The 20,237-nt window shown below is 37.2% G+C and overlaps 1 protein-coding gene across 2 annotated transcripts; it reads left to right on the top strand.

Moving 5' to 3' along the window:
- The first annotated feature begins 7,827 nt into the window (after positions 1-7,827).
- Positions 7,828-12,194, top strand: LOC149221637 (putative WRKY transcription factor 4). 2 transcript variants are annotated; one of them, XM_089385160.1, is made up of 6 exons: positions 7,828-8,579; positions 8,671-8,823; positions 8,944-9,773; positions 9,894-10,049; positions 10,150-10,266; positions 11,182-11,329. In XM_089385160.1, the coding sequence occupies exons 1-5, from the start codon at positions 8,229-8,231 to the stop codon at positions 10,244-10,246; spliced, it is 1,587 nt and encodes a 528-aa protein (XP_089241286.1). In that variant the 5' UTR covers positions 7,828-8,228; the 3' UTR covers positions 10,247-10,266; positions 11,182-11,329. The 2 variants fall into 2 exon arrangements, with proteins under 2 accessions (XP_089241286.1, XP_089241285.1); XM_089385159.1 differs by lacking the exon at positions 10,150-10,266 and having other exon boundaries at positions 7,851-8,579; positions 11,182-12,194.
- The last annotated feature ends 8,043 nt before the right edge of the window (positions 12,195-20,237 follow it).

The raw sequence follows: 20,237 nt of genomic DNA, 5'->3' as shown, positions 1-20,237 counted from the left end.
CAAACAGGTCTTTGAATTTAGCAGGATGACTAGTGCTCACAAAAGTTGTCCTACAAACTGTCCCCATCTTTATGTTTTCAGCCCTTCCAGCTCCTAAAGGAGTTATGCAACAATGAAGAAATATCCAAAGAGATTTTCTTTGGGGCAAAGGGGAAGAGAAAAAAAATGGGCTTTGGTAGCCTGGGAAAAGATCTGTAAACCTAAGACACATGGAGGTTTGGGACTTGATGACCTTGAAATACTTAACAAAGTTTTGGGGGCAAAACTATGGTGGAGATGGCTAAAAGATTCGGCTTCACCTTGGGCCAAAATTTGGAAACAGAAATATGCAAACAATTGGCAAGAAAGGGATCACATTAGAATGTCTGGGCTCATCAAAGGCTCCCACATTTGGAACAAAGCTTGGGAGAATAGAGCCATTGTTTAGAAACACAGTTTCTGGGAAATAAGAGATGGAAACCTTGCTTGGTTTTGGGAAGATAATTGGCAACATGAACCTAAGCTGTTAAGAGAAGAATTCTCCAATCTCAAGAACGATACTGACAACAAAGGGTTACTCAGGGTAAATGACTTTTGGGATCAGGAAAGAAGCGAGGGAAAATGGAGAATATGGAAGAACCTAGTATACAATGATGACTCCTCGTTGAAGGCACATGCAAAAGCTTTAACAACCATCTTGGAACAGAGAAATATTCTAACATCAGCAGATTCAGACCAATTGAGATGGGGCAAAAACAATGAAGGCAACTTTAACCTCAAAGAGGCCAAGCGCATAGCCCTTGGGCTTGACTTTCCAAACCTTGATTGGGTATGGAAGGACCTATGGCAGAACCAAAGCTGGATGAAAATCAAACTGTTCACGTGGTTAGTGCAACATAAAAAAATTCTGACCTGGGAAAACCTTAGGAAAAGAGGGGTATCCGGTCCATCTAGATGCTAGCTATGTGAATTACAAGAAGAAACTATGGATCACCTACTCAACTTCTGCCCATTCACATCCACCTTGTGGAATTGGGTAGCTTCAATATTCAGACAAACAGACAGGGACATGGGCAACATTACCAACACTTTGAAGAAGTGGAGGAAAAATTTCTTTGATAATGAAATAATCAACAAAGCTTGGGCTTTAGTTCCAGGCTTTCTAATCTGGGATGTCTGGAAAGAATGCAACAACAAAATATTCAAGAACAGGAAAGGTTCTTCCCAGAGCATCATGGCTCATATTTTAAGACAGCTCAATGAGACGGTAGGAACCCTCATTAAAAACCCCCCTGAGGACCAACCAAAAGATACAGATGAGCATCTACTACTACATTTGGGTCTTTAGGGGCTTGTCTCACAAGGCAAAAACATGAATGTAAGTCATATACTAACTGATAAGGATTTCTGGCAACCTCCCCCTAAGGGTTTTATGAAATGCAATATAGATGGGGCCTCAAAAGGAAACTCGGGTATGGCTGGGTATGGAGGAGTAATAAGAGATGAAAAGGGTTTCATAAAAACCATCTTTCATAGTCATTTGGGGAAAACCACTAATAATATGGCAGAGCTCATGGCCCTTGAGTAATGCCTAGAAATCTTGAGGGACTCAAATCTTCATAATACCATAATTGAAGCTGATTCCGAATTGATTATTAATTCGGTCAAGAAAATTTTCTATGGCTCAGCTCCATATAAAGTATTGAGACATTGGTGGCTTTTGCAAGTTTTTCGACAGATTCAATCCCACCTGCAGGACATGAGAACCCTTAGTTTTACTCATGTGCACCGAATAACCAACAAATTAGCGGATATATTAGCTAATGAAGGCGTACTCTGTGCTAAGAGCAATAAAAAATATGATTGGATAGAGACCCCCAAGGTAGATTGAGGGAAGAGTGTCTCAGATAGGTGAATGCGGATAGGGAGTTCTATCATAGCAGGAGAAACTAGCAGGAGGTAGACCAATGGAAACAGAGGAATTTTGGTCTATAAGGTGAAGCAGTGCATGGAAATATGCGAACAGGATATCTGGTCTTCGGGCGGGAATATGTACCCAGAACTCTAAAAACCCAAAGTTCGCGAGTGGGAGTCAATATATAGGACAAGTCTTTTTATGAAAACAAAATTCACTAAAGATCGCCTTTCGTTTTGCTATGCCGGGAGCTTAGTTAACGTGCTGGCAGATAGGAAAAATAGAGGCAATCCTAGGAATTTTGCATGGTATATAGCAAGGTGGTTACCATGCCAAACAGACCCGAAATTAACTTAAGTGGTGGCTGTTAGCCTCCTGCTGCAGCAGGTTAATCATCTTTCATGATCAACATTTTTACATGCCAAATATGTCGTACTATGCATGCTGCAATGCTCCATATTTGCTACAGATGGCCAAAGAACTGCCCATGAAAGCGTGCTAGTCTAAATGCCACTGCTGTGTTCCAATTTTTGGTAAGCAATTCATTTTTAGTTTGAGGCAGTTTGTTCAGTTGGAGGACTTCAAGCGAGGCATGTCTAACTTCCCCTTCTTCCTCTTTTCCCAAATCTCTCACTAACTTCCCCTAAAAGAGGTCAAGATCTGCTTGATACCTCTTAGTTTCATCATTCTCCATATCATTTGCCTTGGTGAAGATCTGCTTCACTCAAGGAATGTTCACACTTCTTCTATCAGTCATTTTCCCCCATTTGATAGCCTAAGACATCATACTTAGCGCTTTTTCTCATCATTGTCATATTAACTATTAACTTTACTATGTAGCTCCCTATTTATTTCCCCTTCCCCTACTAAAACTATGTATATTACTCCCCTATATACTTATCCCTCCCCCTGGTTGAAAAATAACCTTATACATCCTCGGGAATTGCTAAGTTTATCTGAAACTTAGCAAGAGCCCTCAATACCCCCTCTAACCATCTCCCAAATGCATAAGGACTCATTCCTTTGCATAGTTTCCCTTCATATGTATAAAAATCATCCTTTTGGCCTTGTTTTACCTTTTTAAGGTATGAACCCCTTTTTTATAGGCCTAAACCCTCCTCCGATCCGAATCCCCTCCCTCCGACGCGATATCGCTGTCGGAGGTGCTAACAGTGTTGGCCGCATATATATATATATATATATATATATATATATATATATATAACACCATTTCCCTCTCCTCCGATGCGATATCGCTATCGGAGGCCCCCCTTATCATATCTCCCCTTTATCGCATTTTACATATCGCGGCCGTCCGATCAAGCCTCAGATCCGACGGCCCGTATTAAGTCGCAAACCCCATTTCGGCGATCGCAACAAAAATGAAGTCACGCCCCATGCTCTCCTCCGACGCGAAATGCCGACTTAATCTCCGCCGTCCATTTGGCCCTCAGATCAACGACCCGTTTTTGATCGCATTGCCCCATATATTGCTCCGACTGGCCGGAGCCGAAATAATAATAAGGCACGACATATATATTTTTCGGGTCCGTAAATGGCCCCTTGTACAGCGAAATGGAAAGGCTCCGACGGGCCAGAGCCGAAAAGTTATAAAGAGCAGTTTTAATGGGTTTCGGGTCCGCTTATCATTTTTATTAAAATCCGCCGAGTTGGGTTCGCCGATGGGCCAGACCCGATCTCCATAAAGAAAGAGCCTATAAGCATTTCGGGTCCGCAAAGATTGGTACTGTGCGCCCCATATCCGGATCCGATAAATTATAAAGAGCAGTTGAAAGGGATTTCGGGTCCGATGACTCATTTTCATTCAAATCCACCGATAAGAGTTCGTCGATGGGCCGGACCCGATATAAATCATAAGGGAGCCTATAATGCATTTCGGGTCCGCGGGGTTCATCGCTCATCGGAGGCATTATGGTTTGGGATCCGCCGATCCGCCGATCGCTGATTTAGCGCCAGTCGTTGGATTTGCCTTCTCGCGATCCAACGGCCATGATTTAATAGAATGCACAGTGTTGCGGCAGTGCCAATTTTCAATGAAAATTCATGTTTTTTAAGCATTCGCGCGTTATAAGGAAAGGGGCATTTGTTAAAGTTTTGTTTATACAGCGCTCCTGCCCGCCACAACTGCAAAGCATTTTTTGAAGATTTAAGCATCATTTTTGATCGGCCAAGCGCCGATAGCATCCCAAAGGCCACGGAAGCATTTGCAACAGTTATTCTTGCATTAAATTGGCAGATAAAGGGGCGATTAGACAGTTAAAGAGTATCAGAGAGAGAAAGTGGCCTGATTCAGTGTCAAAGTGTATCAGAGGAAGCGGCAAAGAGTATCAGATCAAAATATCAGCAGCCCGAAGCAGCAGAACATTAAAGAGGCCCCCATCAAAGTCAATAAAGCAGCTCAGAGCCATCAAAGCCCACCAGATCACAGTTATGAGCCTTAAAGCCACTCTACAACAGCATAACCGCCTAGAGGGGCAATTCAAGTGTTTAAAGCCCAGATTTTGCAGAGACAGTGTACAAAGACACATATGAGCAGCGTAGCAAGTCCCAAGGCACAGTTATTGCAGAAGTGCCAGCGCATTGCTCAAAAGACCAATAATTTATTCATTCTTATGGCTGCAGTCCCTGCGCAGCTGGTAGATAGGCATTCTTTCATTTATTTTCAATAAATGTTAGGTTAGAAGCATTCATTTCTCCAGATCTGCTATCAGATCTGCTGTTGTAGATATTTTGTAGATATTTTCTCTATTTATACCACCCTCTAGATAGTGTAAAGGGTTGGTTGTATTTCTCATTCCAGACTTGCGCTATAAGCTTAAGAACTTCTGTAATCAAAGATTGCTGGAATATTTGCATCTGAACTGGCTAGTTGTGCTTTCAATGTCTGAAGAGCTTGATATGGAATTCTCGTGCTTGCTCATGGTCCAATAAGTCTTTCCTCCCTCTGTTGTCAGCTTATATGTATTTGTATCATCTATATATCATAATCTAAGTTGCAGGAAGAAGGAATAGTTTAGAAATGGTTTTCATGCCCTCTGTGCTCAATTCTTGTAACTTTTGTATGTTTTCCTCCGAATTAGTGATGAATATGCATACTTAATTGATCATGTTTAAGCTATTTCCTTCACATATGAATGCTGTCTAGGAAACTCTTCATTGCTCCTATTTAGCCTTCATCCACTTTCCCTCTTTGGCTGGATGAGAGATCCTTAATTGCCTCTCATCCCCTGACCTCCATTTCATCCTTGTTCCAGCATTAATCATTGTGCCATGTGTAGCTATCCTGCTCCATATTCCCCTCTTCTGCCAAGGAAAACACACCCTTCAGTTCATATTCATTGACTCCATGCCCAATGGTTTGAACTTCTTACACTTTGTATGCCAACTTTGCTTGAATAGATCAACCATCCCACCAAACTCAAACAAAACCCATGTGCATCATATCTAGCCTAAAATCATCCCTTAAACAAAGCTAAATCCTAAAGAGAGAGCCCTCTCTGATTGCAGGTAGGCTAGGACCTGCAGTCCAAAGATTGGTTTGTGGTTACCTCGGTCGTATCCCTTTGGGAGTCAAAAGGGACAACCTGAGTGATAACAATGGCTTTATTAGACTTCGGGTTCGTGGGCATTGTTAATTACCGTGAGGTTGGGGTCGGTGGATTTCGGGCAGATTACATGCTCGAGGGTTATCCTCCCAGGCGGACCTGAAATCTTTATATTGCTGTCTCTATATCCTTTTCGGGTCCGATTCAAAGCTTAAAGGGTTTGCATGTTAGCTTTCCGAAATAGATCCTCGACCGTAAGATCTCGGGAGGTGGATCACACGGTCTTGGCGAAAGATTGAAGTATGGAGGTCAAGATGTAATGTTTTGTGGGCCCTTGGCTCGGCTCCAAGGCTTTGTGTGGCTCGATAACTTTATGGCCCACATCTTCTTTGGGTATGTTGTACTTTACGTAATTTGTTTTTATGATACAATTAAGAAGAAGAAAAAAGTACATTGGTCTATCTCCCACTTAATGTATAACCCATTTTTAAATACAAAAAAGTACATTGATCTATCTCCCAATTAATAGTAAAATAGTTTTTTTTCCTAAAATTAAAATATTATTTATTATCTATAAAGATTCTCTCCTAATAAAATTATTTCTTTTAATTTAATATTTAAAATAATTACCTAAAATATTATAATTACTATTTTAAATCATTCTTTGAATTCTTACAAAATTTACTCAAAATAATTTCTTTACAAAATTCCTCAAAATAATTTTAAAATTTTAATTTATTATATGTTTTTGATTAATAACTTTTTGAATTATTCCATAAATATGGAAAAAATGTGAAAATTAGAATTTCTTTATATAAGATATAATAGGAAAAAGCCTTATCAAAATTGCTGTGATTAATTTTAATATAATAATTTTATTTAAAATTTAAAATTAATTTATTTTTTATAAAATAATATGTATAATTAATTATAAATACTTTATTTATTATAAATATAATAATCCATTTACATCATAAACAATAAACAAAATAGTATTATAAATAAATATCTATATAATATTATAAATAAAATATCTATTTTAACGATTAAAAGAAAGACTCTTACAGTTTCGATTTTTTATCCTCCTGCCCACTATCAATTTTTTTAATCCTCTTTCGTGACCATTCTATCTTCTTTTGGTGATGGAAGAGCCCTTTTCTCTTTCTTCAGATGAAATGAGTTGCTTTACTTTTAGATGGTGTGAAGTTGTAATAATTCAAGAAGTTTTAATAATTTATTAGTTAAATGTGGTCTTTATTATGAATATTATTTGTGAATAAAATTTATAAGAAAATGATTATATATATATATATATATGGGTGGTTTAATTTAGAGATGAAATAAATTTTTTTATTAGAATTTGTTACAATAATTTAAAAAAAGATATGATTTTTTTTTTATTTAAAATGTATTTTTGAACGCATAAATAGATTCAGTGTTTTGAGGTATTTGATAGATTAAACAACTTAAACTCAAATTTTTAAAAATCTCCCAGAATTTTTGATTAAAATTAACTAGAAAAAATATTATAAAAAAATCATTTCAACTATAAATTAAATTATACCTATATATAATACAAATATATATGAATGAAATTGTAAATATTATTTTTAAATTAGATCATAAAATAACTATATTAAACATTAACTAATTTTTTTATTAATATTAATTATAAACATTTTATATTATAAAAATTTCCCAATTATATAAAATGTCTTTCACTTATTTTCTTATAACTAATGTTCACTCTTTAACTCTATCATTACACTGCAAGACCTCTTACTACATTAAGAAACCTTAGCTATATGACTTTTCTCTGCATTAGAAAAACCTTGGTTACAAAATCTCTTCCTACTTCAAGAAAACCTGCATAACTAAGGTACATTTTTTAAGAAAAAAAAACCAAACCAGGAATTGGGTTGATCCCCACACTACTTTAGCAGCATCTCAGTGCCCATTAATTGGACAAAATATCTCACTTCTCACCACCCTGACAGATGTCAAAGGGTAAAAATAAATGATGATTGAGACCATCATCCCAATTTTTTGTAAGATGGCCTCCTCAAACACATAAGACATTTCATTGGTTATATCTCTGCACCTTAATCAATTCCTCCCCTGTGCCTCTGATTGGGATGGGATGGGATGATGAGGTGGCCTCCCCCACTTGAATGAATGTGATGAAGACACATGTTCATGGACCCTCCTCATCAATTTCAACTACCTGTTCATACCATAAAGTTGCAGAAAACGACTTCACTGAGCAAGCTTTCTGAGGTTCATATCCTCATAATTAACCCTGGTTTTCTCATGTAGCGAAGCTGAGCATTATCCCATTCCCACCACACTCGCGGACCATAGGAGAATACAGTGAGTCTTCTCCCCACCAAATCCAAATCTGCATCGGCCCCATTCAATAAAACCCCATGGCTCCATGGTACGCTTTTTCAGAACGTGCATGCCAGAGCTCGTGACGCAATTGCAAATAAATTTCTTCCATAGAACCGATTGCAATCGATCCCACGTGTTTTCGGCAGCCCATCTGCCCGAACCGCCTGCTTAACCCCACCAACACCAATACCAAACTCGTGGATTTACGCGCACATATATATATATTATATGTATATATACCTTTTGAACATTTGTGTTAGTCCACAGACAGCAGCTCTAACCAACCGGTCCAAGTCCACCAGGCGGGTCCTGCCCAACTCCACCAATGCCTCTGTCACAAAACAAGAAACCAAAAGGCTTCCTCCTCTGAGCTTTTCATGGAAGGTAAAGAGAGAGACAATAAAATGGTTCTCAGCAAGCCTACTCCTTCCCGACCCACCACGGTTCGAATCTCATGCCCTACTACGACACTAGCTTCCTTCCCACTTGCTCCTCCTGCGGTTGCGGACCCCTACGATCGCGATCCTGGTTGCCGGTCTTTCTCCGAGCTACTCGCGGGCGCTATGGCCTCCTCCCCTCCGCCCACGGAGAGCCCTGCTCGAGCCGCGGGAACCAGCAGTGGGGGAGCGCTCCGCCCTAAGACCGTGAGGCTCAAGCCGCTCGCTACGCTGCCGCCACCGCCATCACCGCCGCTCCATGTTCCAGCCGTTCGGAAGACGCCTGCACAGGTGTGATTTTGTCGTGGTCAAATGTTTGGCTTGAATTTTGGAATTTAAATGTTGTTTTTCTATGTGTGTGGTTTGATTTCGGTTTGTGCAGACTGAAGAGTCATGTGCTCCAGCGATAGAAGTCCCATCGGAACCCCAGGCCTCCGATAGCCACGGGGAAGCTAAAGAAAGGGCGACTGTGGTGTTTAAGCCACTGGCAAAGTTGGGGACGATGAACCCAGCCCTCTCATCCCTTGCAAATCTTGTAAGTTTATTGCTGGCGAGGATTGAACTTGAAACCTGTGTCTCGCAAACTAGGCCGTAGCTAGTCATCTTTCTATTGTTTATAACTGTTGTTGCTATTCCCGTTTGTATCTTCTGTCAGGGTTCATTTGGAATTTCTCATCAGCAAGCACTGGCTCAGGTTCAGGCTCAAGCTCGAGCTCAGGCTCAGGTGCAATCCCAGCCTGTTTCTTCGCCCATGCCTGTATCATCGGCAGCAACAACATTTCCAGTTCATCAGGTTTCATCTTCTGCAGCATTGACTCCTACTTCTCTGTCTAGTGCACCTGGGTTTAATGCTTATTATGTTCAGCAAAAGGTGTCACTGAAGTCAGAAACTAAGCAAGCAATTGAGTCTCCAAATCCAGTTCCACAGAATACAGAGCAAATTCAACGATCTTTGCCTCCTATTCCTATAGCAGATAGGCCCTCTTTTGATGGGTATAATTGGCGGAAGTATGGCCAGAAGCAGGTCAAGGGTAGTGAATATCCCCGTAGCTATTATAAATGTACTCATCCTAATTGCCCTGTGAAGAAAAAGGTTGAACGGTCTCATGATGGGCAGATAACTGAAATAGTTTACAAAGGTGAGCACAGTCATTTGAAACCTCAACCTACAAGACGCTTGCCTACTGGTAGTACACAGAACCCTAATGGCTTGGATGTAAATGGGCGAGAGATGGAGTCCCCCAGAGGTGAAAAGAATGAGTACTTTGATGTAAATGCAGATCAATCTAGTCCAGGATTTTTTGCAGATCCAGGTGGCAGGACTGAAAGGTTAGCATTAACAAATGTTTCAGATCCCTCAACTCCTGCCAGGGGAGTTAACTATGGGAATGGAAGCCCTGACCTGTCACCTTGTCTAAGTGATGATGGTGAGGGTGCAAATAGAGCAGATGATGAAGATGACGACGAACCTGTTTCTAAGCGCAGGTAAGGAGTTTTAAAATTTTGGCTTGGCATGGGTGGTTTGTGTACTCCAACTGAATTGAATCCCAGCAGATTTCCGTTGGCACTCTAAAAGGGTTTGTGTTTCTTTTTGTTTTTCTGTAGGAAGAAAGACAAGAAATTAAAGGATTTGCTTGCTCCAGAAAGGTCAAGTCGCGAGCCTCGTGTTGTTGTGCAGACAAGCGATGCAGATATTCTGGAAGATGGTTTTCGCTGGCGGAAATATGGACAGAAAGTGGTTAAGGGAAACCCTTACCCGAGGTAGTGATATTCTAATTTGTGTTCTGTATCTTGTTCATGGTTTTTTTTTTTCTCAATATTCTGGATGTGGGTATTTTATATTCTGATATTGTATGTATAGAAATGCTGGACCTGTGCTAAAATTCGGAGTGGTTGATAAGATCCTATCGAGACTTTGTGTGTCTGAAAGGCATACTGTCTATTGCAATCAATTCTAGAATACAGTACCTAGACACAGGTTAGGACATGTATTTGATATATCTGAAACACAAACTCTGTAATTTTTAGGAATTTTGTTGGATTTCATAATGCGATATGTTGTGCAAAGCATGGGTGGAGGTATCAGTAAACATGTTAAAATGATGTTCCCCTTTGTTGTCATGTCGATTACCTTTATGTACTCACTTCATTCTCTTTGTGGAACAACTTTAGATAAATGCTATTGTACTCAATTTATAAACTACGAACTCTGCCCACAAACTCTGTCTATTGCAATCAATTCTAGAATACAGTACCTAGACACAGGTTAGGACATGTATTTGATATATCTGAAACACAAACTCTGTAATTTTTAGGAATTTTGTTGGATTTCATAATGCAATATGTTGTGCAAAGCATGGGTGGAGGTATCAGTAAACATGTTAAAAAGATGTTCCCCTTTGTTGTCATGTCGATTACCTTTATGTACTCACTTCATTCTCTTTGTGGAAGTTTGGAACAACTTTAGATAAATGATATTGTACTCAATTTATAAACAATTTTTTTTATAATAAGCATTCTAAGAGTCAAGAGTGTTCTTCTTGTTGCTCTCCGTCTCTTCCATTTTATACGCTTTGCTTTCGTTTCCCTTGTAGTTCTTGTCTGTGTTAGTCCTGGTCATCTCTTTTTGGTTCTTGCCTTCTTGGTCCGTGATGATGCCAGGCTTTTCAGAGAGCCCTTGCTTCCACATCTTCCAGAATTTAACTTCCAGAGCATGTTTTTATTAGGAGTATTTTTGCATCAAGCACAAGTGAAGCATCTTAAAGCCTCTGTTTTCTCATCTGTAATTGTTTTTTGTTTGTTGATTTCTGATTCTATGTGTGAAGGGACGTTGTCTACCGAAAGAGTGGCTACAACTGACGTAGATGGTTAACACAGTTATTTTGTTTTCCAGGAGTTACTACAAGTGTACCAGCTTGAAATGTGTTGTCCGCAAACATGTGGAAAGGGCATCTGATGATCCTAAAGCTGTTATAACAACTTATGAGGGAAAGCACAACCATGATCCACCTTTGGCAAGAAACAGCAACCAAGATGCTGCAGGCATTAGTTCCCCGGGTCTGAGTGGAAACGGTGCTAATGCAGCACAAGACAAACAGATTCAAAACAGGCTGCCTTCTTTTGCAAAAGTTTCACAGGGTGCAGCTGAAGGAGAAGATAGAATGCATGCTGGAGAAGTTGGAGGTGTAAAGCTGATGAGAAATAACAGGCAAAGTGATGTTGAAGATATTGAAAGGGAGGGCTCTTGGCAGTGATGATAATTTTGCTGTTTGAAAAACAGCTGCAATGCTTTGGGAGTGATGCAAAAGGAAGATCATGAAATGACTTCATAGAATAACTAGTTATGTCAAAGCATTTGCCAGAAGTTATGAGATGTTTTATAATCAAGTCATTGGATAGTCAATTCGGAAGATTTCAAATGCTGCGTAAATGTACTATGATGCTTTCTGATGCACCTACAGACATTCCTTCTCCACCTGTGCCTACACAAAACAGAGATATGCTGCTGCTGAGTTCCCGATTTGAAAGTGCAACAATGACATCACCAGTACTGATTTGAACAATAGGCAAATGTTATAACATGGAGTAAATCCAAAATCACATGTTGTAAAGGTTACATAATTATTAGTGTTGCTTGCATATAATCTCTGACTATGGGCAGGAGCTTAAATTTAAACTGCTGGGAGAAAATGCGGGGCTATAGACTTGTCCCTACTATGTGGGACCATATAGAGAATGATTTCTCTGTACATCCTTTTGGTTGCTTGTATATGTGGAGAGGATTGTTTGGGATTTTCTTATTTGTGACATATAGCCCTCGAGAGATTGGTAATGGTTCGCTGATCTCTTATCAAATATATTTTACACAAATCAAGTTGTTGAATGTGAAATGAGCTTCTCTAATCATTCCGAGGTCAAAACGATCAGGCATGCTACAATTTGTGTTGATGCAGTTGTTTCTCAGACTTATGGAAATTGATGTTGAAATTACACGTTAGCATGTTCATGTTCTCCAACTGTTGCGAGTGGGCAAGAAAATCTCAATCCTGGATTTGGGAAATGCATGGATGTCATCATGTAATTGCAACACTCTGTACACAGCATATGCAATTGTTTCATGAACATTTTACAAGAGTTTAAACAAGTACATTTCCAGTTGGAGTAAACTTGCTGATCTTAGAATGGAAAGTTTCATTATTAAGCAATAAAGCAAACCATTAGAATGGCTTTTTATCTGATGAATTAAAATATGTGAAGAGCACTAAAATGCAAGAACATTTCATTTTTATGATCATCTGGATATCTGTTGCATGCTTGTTCCATTAGTTTTAGCTCATTCTTGTAGTTGTGTGCATGATAGATTACAGCCCAGTCAAATCAGATCACTTTTAGAGCACTTACAGTTGAACAATCTCTATCATTTTTCCCCTGCAACATGCAACATACTAGAAGTTGCAATTGTTCCGGTATATTTTAATAAACTTATATAATTATTGCTTTTTCCCCTGCAACATCCAACATACTAGAGGTTGCAATTGTTCTAGTATATTTTAATAAACTTCAAACGTCTGATCAAACTTGTCGCTAACTAGCACAATATGTTATCATTTAAAGTCACTGAGAAAATCATTACGATACCTGTTTAGTTTATGAACCTAGGACTCTGAAGTGGATGTTTGTTACTTTGATCACTCCATTGTAGTTATTTCTTTACTCAGTGCTGGATGATTGAAACTTGACAATATCAGATGAATTCTAAAACATTAAAATTAGACCGACCTATGTAGTGATGGATTATCTCTGCATGCTCATTATTCTAACTCTGAGAGCTGCGTCTCCGATTAATATTTTCCCTTTAGTCTAGAATTTGTGTGTATAGTTTCTAATATTTGTCACTGTTAAGTAAGCTAATCTTTTGCACAGAAAAATGTCAACTAAAAGAACCCAAAAATGATTTAATGGCAACAGGGTTGAACACCACACCAATGCATTATCAAAGGGACTAGTACTCTACATTCTGCCTCTGTGTTTCAAGGTGTCATGCCTGCTTCTGTCTTTCAAGGTGTAAGCGTGTTAAGTGTATATTGCAGATCGTTTTTAATCAAGTTATTAGGCCCATATTTCGATTTACAAAGCATATGCTGCATGTTAAGGCATGTGAATGGTTTGAATGTGGAGTAAACCCGACTGTGACAAGAGTTCAACTATTTTTGATTAGATAATAGTTGTGATTTAATTAGCACTTTAATTATGCCTTTTAGCGCTGACTGCACGTGGTACTTTTCCCAGGCAGCCTGAATGACATGGTCCATCAGCTCCTGAGCAGAAATAGGCATCTGACTACATGATGCAATATGACCCTACTATAACTATTTCATTGGAATTATTGAAGAAACATTATTTAGTTATGGACCGTGCAGATTGTGATGTTTAATTAAGTAATTTATGGGAGTTTGGATGAGTGTGGAAAATGACTTTTTCCTGATGTCATTTTGGTTCGAATTTGGTTATTAACATATTGTTTAGTTTTAGGTTAATTTGATGTAGTTCCAGAGGTTGGATGTGGTTTGAGTAGTTAGGAAAAATGTTGTTATTCTTTCGACTGAGTTGAATTTTTATATCTGACATAACATATTTAAGCTCACGATGAATATTTTAAGCTCATGATGAATATATTCTTGTAATGATTTTGATGAATATATTCTTGTTATGATTGTGAATCTGCTTATCTAAAAATCTTTCCAAAACCGAAACATCTTATAGCATTGTTATTCTGTTATACCAAAGTTGGATATTTTCAACCAAATCCATGCCCATTTAACATGGAATTATCTTTGATTCTGAAGCTTTAGCCAACTCGAAATCGATATCAAAATTTTAACATGATGGCGTATTGGCTAACTTTCCACACATTGGGAATAGAGTAGTACATACCGCGGTGTTATCCACTGTCCTCTGCATAGTAGGACAATTCTAATCAGTGCACAAAGAAAACTACCCAATTGTCTGTGCATACCAATCAATTCAAAGCAAAAGGACTTCAGAGCTCGCATTAACGTGAAACAGATAAACTGAGTACGATGCCATTGGAATCCACTAACAGATCGGACCACATTGGATGCAGGATCCCGTGTTGACGTATAAAGAGTCCTTTACTTGTAGTGTTACATATTAGGTGACGTATAAAGAGTCCTTTACTTGTAGTGTTACATATTAGGTGATGGTGGGTATGTGATGAGGATCATCTAAAATCATACTTTTAGACTTAATAAAATAAGGAAACATTTAGTAAAAAATTGGATGCTCGTTATAATTTTACAGATCAAAATTTCAGGGTATAATTTCTTCAGCGATACAAGGTATTTTTATGATATTTGAATTAATCCATAACCTGGGATATTTTGAAAAAATGATAGGGATAAAGGGGAATTAAAATTTTTGCTTTTTCGAATTTGTAGTTTTTGGTGTTTGAAAGAAAACCAACCTATCCAAATTCTGTTAAGAACTTTCAAGCAACATAGAAAACAAATTCGAACCATCTTAATCTTATTTGCTATATAAACAGGTAGGGCAGGTTGTTGTGAGGTTCTTGATAAGGTTTCCGTGGAGTGAATGATAATAGTAATCATCTAATTTTAAAGTCGATATATTAAATTGTTGTATAAAATTTCATAAAATAAGAGATGCACTTTTACTCTCTAAAATTTACAGAGATCGTGTATATAATTTATCTCTATGGATATTAATAGATTCCATTACTTTATAATCATTTTTGATGCTCTTATGATCAGTTTTGATCCCTCATAATTAATGATGAACAGGGCATATAAAAGTTATTTTGCATAAATAATTGATGTTCCATGTTCTTTTGCATGAATTATTGATGTTCCTTTGCATAATTTTAAGAATGTGGTTAACGAATTTGCAAGTTTTCTACCCTCTTGAGAGCAATGCTTTGGTGAAGACTACACCGCAAACAAAATGCTGCACTTCCTAAATATGATTATAACACAATTCTGATTGGATTCTGGACGATGGATTGTGGTTGCATTTAGATCATGGTTTCACCATGCCTGAAGGGTTTTGGGTGTCTCCAAATGACTTCAAAACCTCATGAAAAATGTATCACGTACTGGGTTAACTGATCTTGGAATGTTGTCTTACCTAATTCCAAAAAACTGCTGCCCAAAAGGCGTATTTTATCTGCAGAATAGACAATGCCCTAAACTTCTAAATTTGATTGCTCGTCCGGAACCAGGATTTTTTTAAGAATATATTTTATATTAATATAGAGATAAATGTCTTCATGATTTGTGATATACGGGCTCAACCAGGACAAATTAATAAACACCTTGGGGTATGTCATTGCAAATTATGGAATACATATACTTCCATTGAAATTCTTCAAATCAAATGATATCTCATATACTGCATCCCTTGAAATTGTTCAAATCAAATGATACCTATCTTAAAATTATAATGCAAAAATTAATCAAATGACGTTTATCCCAAACACTTATGCTACAAAACTTACACAATTTTTACTTTCAAATACCCCCCTAAAATTTACGTTCCACAAATACACATGGATTCCAGCTCCAATTATTTATTTAATTTTTTTAAACCGGAAACTCCCTTTTGGTCTGGCAGTAGGGTCAACTGGATCGACTACATGTAATGTTAAATTCCCAATGGCAGACTTGTCTGTATTTTCAGAGACACAACAGTTTGGCCTGACCCACCTGAGCTCCTGTCAGCCACTCTGTGGGCTCATATAAAGGAGGCCCAGATTTATCGGGACTGTTCATTTTGCCTTGTTAAAAATACTTTTGATTATGTCAACTAAACTGGAACGTTTGTTATGGCCTAAATTCCTTTGACCATTTTATTCCTACCATTCTTATCTCTCTGACTTCAACATGTGATCGCGTTAAAACCTAACTAATCATCCTCTAATTAATTAATCAATTCATCCTCTGACAATAGCAGCTGCCTACCATTCCTCTCGCATTGTGATGCCATCAAAGACTTTTTCCTGGCTTTTTGGTTATTGAGTTGTGTTAGCCCTGTGATGCCATCAAAGACTTTTTCCTTGATTTGTGTTAGCCCTGTGATGCCTCCATCAGCGTTGTCAGAAGGAACTTTTTGTATGAATCTGGAGGATTTTGCACATGATAACTTGTAATCAGAGTGGGGTTATTTGACATGAGATCTATCATATAAATCTTTAACCCAATAATTGGCAGCCAGACCTTTTTGATGATTAATATGGTGATTCCCATGATATTCTAGATTTCCTGTGGTGATTTCACAAGGGCAAAGTTTATAGCAATTCCCATGCTCTCTCAGTGGAATGCTTTCTCACCTACTTTAATCTTACACGTGTAATACGTTTTGGGCCCATCCCTTTCTCACACTGATGTAGTCAGAGTCAATGTAAACAATCATGAAGTAAAAAATTCAGGAAGCAGTGCCACAGAAATCTGGGCTTCCTCCACTAAATCCAATATCATGACTCTCACTTCATTTTGTTAGTCCAATAAAGTAGGTTTAGAATGGATTGAAAAGATGTATAATGACATCAAATTGGTGTATAATATTTTTTTATTTTATTTGGGAAATAACTGGTGTAATAATAATTTGACTATCAACATTGTTTAGCGATTTAGATAATGTTTACCTACGAACTCCATTATTTTTGAATTTAAAATATATTCAAATTATACTAATTAAATATTTTACGATATACTAAATTTTGACATTTATAACCCAACAACCATTTCTCTATCACAAAGATCTGGATCTCTGGCATGTAGACAAAATATTAAATATTTAATATAAATATGTTGCTTTCACGACATCGAAGCATTGATGTAACATTTCTCAAGTCAATTCTTCTTTCAAATTAGGATATGGAAGCTCGTAAATATGTTTCACTGAACAAGTTAAACCGTGAAAGTCATAGCACGAGTTTCTTGGCGGAATTGTTAAACAATGTGGCACGCACAACCACATCCGTCAAAGACTTTTTGGTTCTCATTCTTGTTTTTCAAAATGCGTTTCCAATCAGTGCCAGTAAATTTAGATTTATAAAAATTTGGAAGAAGATGTAAATTATTATTATTTCACTTTTTTAGTGAGGGAGTTTTTCATCCCTTACAACATATATGGCCTAAGTCAGCAGATTTTTTTACATATCGCCGAAGCGAACAGATTTTTACGGCATAGCCGTTACAAATATCGCCATAGCGTGGGGGTCATCAACGAAACAAATAAACGCCTCCCGCAGGTCATCAACGAAACAAATAAACGCCTCCCGCAGGAATCCAACATGGCGGGGGGTGCGAAAGCTATCGGCCCCAACCATAATATCATGCCCCAGAGATTAGATTTAGTTTTTGATACTCAAAATCAAATCATTTTAAATTTAAATTTACAAAATATTAAAAAAAATAAAATTTTAATTTTAATTTTATATATATATATATATATATATATATTTTTTTTTTTTAAATTTTGATACTTGAAATCAAAGCAATTTATATTTATTTTAAATTTAAATTTATTAAACGGGAAAAAATTAATTTTAATTATTTTAATTTTTTTAATAATTATTAAATCAACATTACATTATATAATGTTTTACATAATTAGAATTTTACAATTGTTTACATAACTAGAATTTTACAATTTTTACAATATCTCTATAATACTATCATATTGAACTGCAAAGAGCTTTTCAACCCAATTAAATAAAATGAAATACCAATAATTTTTTATTTTTTATTTGTAAGTAATAAACAATTAAGAGCACCATTTTACTATATGCTTCTCCCAAACGATCTCTGTATAATATTATTGATTTATGTAAAATAATTTATTTTGATACTAACTAAACAAAACCCAGTTACTTGTTATATTATATAACCATCTTAACTCGTTTGTTATTATTATTAATGAGTAAGTGTTTTTAATATATTTATATTGCAAATGCAAGTTTTTTTAATTATCCAACTGACCACATTTTCATCTATTATATATATATTCAAATAAAAACATGGAGAGAGTCTCTTGAAATTAATGTAGTTTATTAATAGGCTTGCTTGGAAGTTATAATAGCAATGTGGAAATTTCTTTGAAATTGATTTTTTTTAATATATAGGCTTGATTCAAAGTTCTAACGGCAAGAAGTATTTGTTTAATATACTAACTCCTTATTTTTATATATATTAAAAAATATATTTTTATTAATATTTTTTTAAATTAAATTTTATATTCATATGAAATATAAAATTATACATTTTTTTTTATGGGTTTTTGAAAATCTCTATTTTCTCCATAAAAATATTTTTAGGTTAAAGATATTTCAAGTGGTTTAAATAGGTTTAGTAAGAGCCTTGAAATTGATATTTATTGTTTGTGAAAACATAATATTTATAAAGGTTATTTTTTTTACCACTTTACCATAATCAATTTTAAAGAAATTGAAAAAAACTTTATAAAATTATTATTATTATTATTTTTTAACTGAAACGGGTATGTTTATTATTTATTTGAAGGTAGATGGTTGGGCCAAAGCCTAAACAACCAAGAGTACAGTTCTCCTTATCCTCTTTCTTATGCTAGGATGGATTACAATTCTGTCAAGAGAAGCAAGATTGGTATGATATCTCGTCATTAATGTTGAGCTGTCCCTTCTGAAGAGCGCACTCTTTATTAGCCATGAGGTCTGCTTCACTGTTCGAATTCCTTAGAATGTGGTAGAATTTGTAGGTGTCGAATTCAAGGAGGGTTCTCTGTAATCTGCTGAGACTTTTGTTGAGGCTTGCATTATTGAACAATTCCTCCGTGTTGAGTTTTTTGATTAGTATTTCTGAGTCTCCAAATGCTTGAAAGTCTTTGATGCCTCTTTCCCTTGCGATTTGGCATGCTTTGAGGAGAGCTAGAATCTCTGCTTGATTGTTGGTTTTTTGCCCAATACCCCAACAAAAGCAATCCCTTCTTGAGCCATCCGGAGAGTACATAATACCCCCTGCTCTAGTAGCACTGGGGTTCCCTTTGGAAGCCCCATCAAAGAAAATTGAGGTTAGATGTTGTTGGCTCCACCAATCTTGGAAAGTGGTGTTAGAATCTCTTTTTCACCATTCAGGGTTTGCAATGGGGGGACCAAGGGGAGCTTTCGAGGTAGAGGGGAAAGAGAATCCAACCATCTCTTTTCTTTAGGAAGGAGATTGAGGTCTTCGTTAAAGTAAGATCGTTGGATTGCTTCTAAAAGGAGGGATTTTGCTTTGGTTGCTACTTTCAAGGGAGTGTAAGAGATTTCTTTGAAAATCTGTTCATTTTGGGGCAGCCAAATTTTCCAACATACGTATTTGGGGATGGCGATACAAATTCTGTTCCATAGAGATTTAGTGGGAATATTGTGGGGATATAGGTGGCTCCATGAGGCAAATAACTCTACTCTAGATTGCCCGGGGGGCAATCTGGAGTTCATGGAGAATGTAGCCCCATACTTCTTTAGCAAAATAGCAATCAATAAAGAGGTGTTTAGTTGTTTCAGTATTGCTTCTGTAGAGGGCACATCTATGCAGTCCTGCGTAGCTTCTCTTGGCTAGATTTTCTCCTGTTAGGACTCTGTTATGCACCAAAATCCAGAAAAAAAATTGACTTTGGGAAGACGTCCAGGATCCCATAATTTTTTCTAGAGACTGGGTGGATGATTGCTAATTTTTGTTGGGTGAAGGGCACTGTAACCAGCAGCTGTGGTATACCTTCCTGAGTGTCCCCATCCCCATGCGTCCTTCATGCTTCGATGAACTGGTGCTACCTCTTCAGGCAATTCGATGAGCTGATTTTGTTACTACAAGAGTCTAACAAGGACGCCGTGGAAGTCCCAACAGCACTAATTGCCTTTGCTGTCCCACCTAGAAAGATCGTAGATGCTATTGA

Source organism: Pinus tabuliformis, chromosome Q (genome assembly GCF_031772625.1).
Source record: "Pinus tabuliformis cultivar Carrire ecotype Pingquan chromosome Q, CPIR1, whole genome shotgun sequence".
In the NCBI taxonomy this organism is placed as follows: Eukaryota; Viridiplantae; Streptophyta; class Pinopsida; order Pinales; family Pinaceae; genus Pinus; species Pinus tabuliformis.
This window is presented reverse-complemented; position numbering and strand designations above follow the sequence as displayed.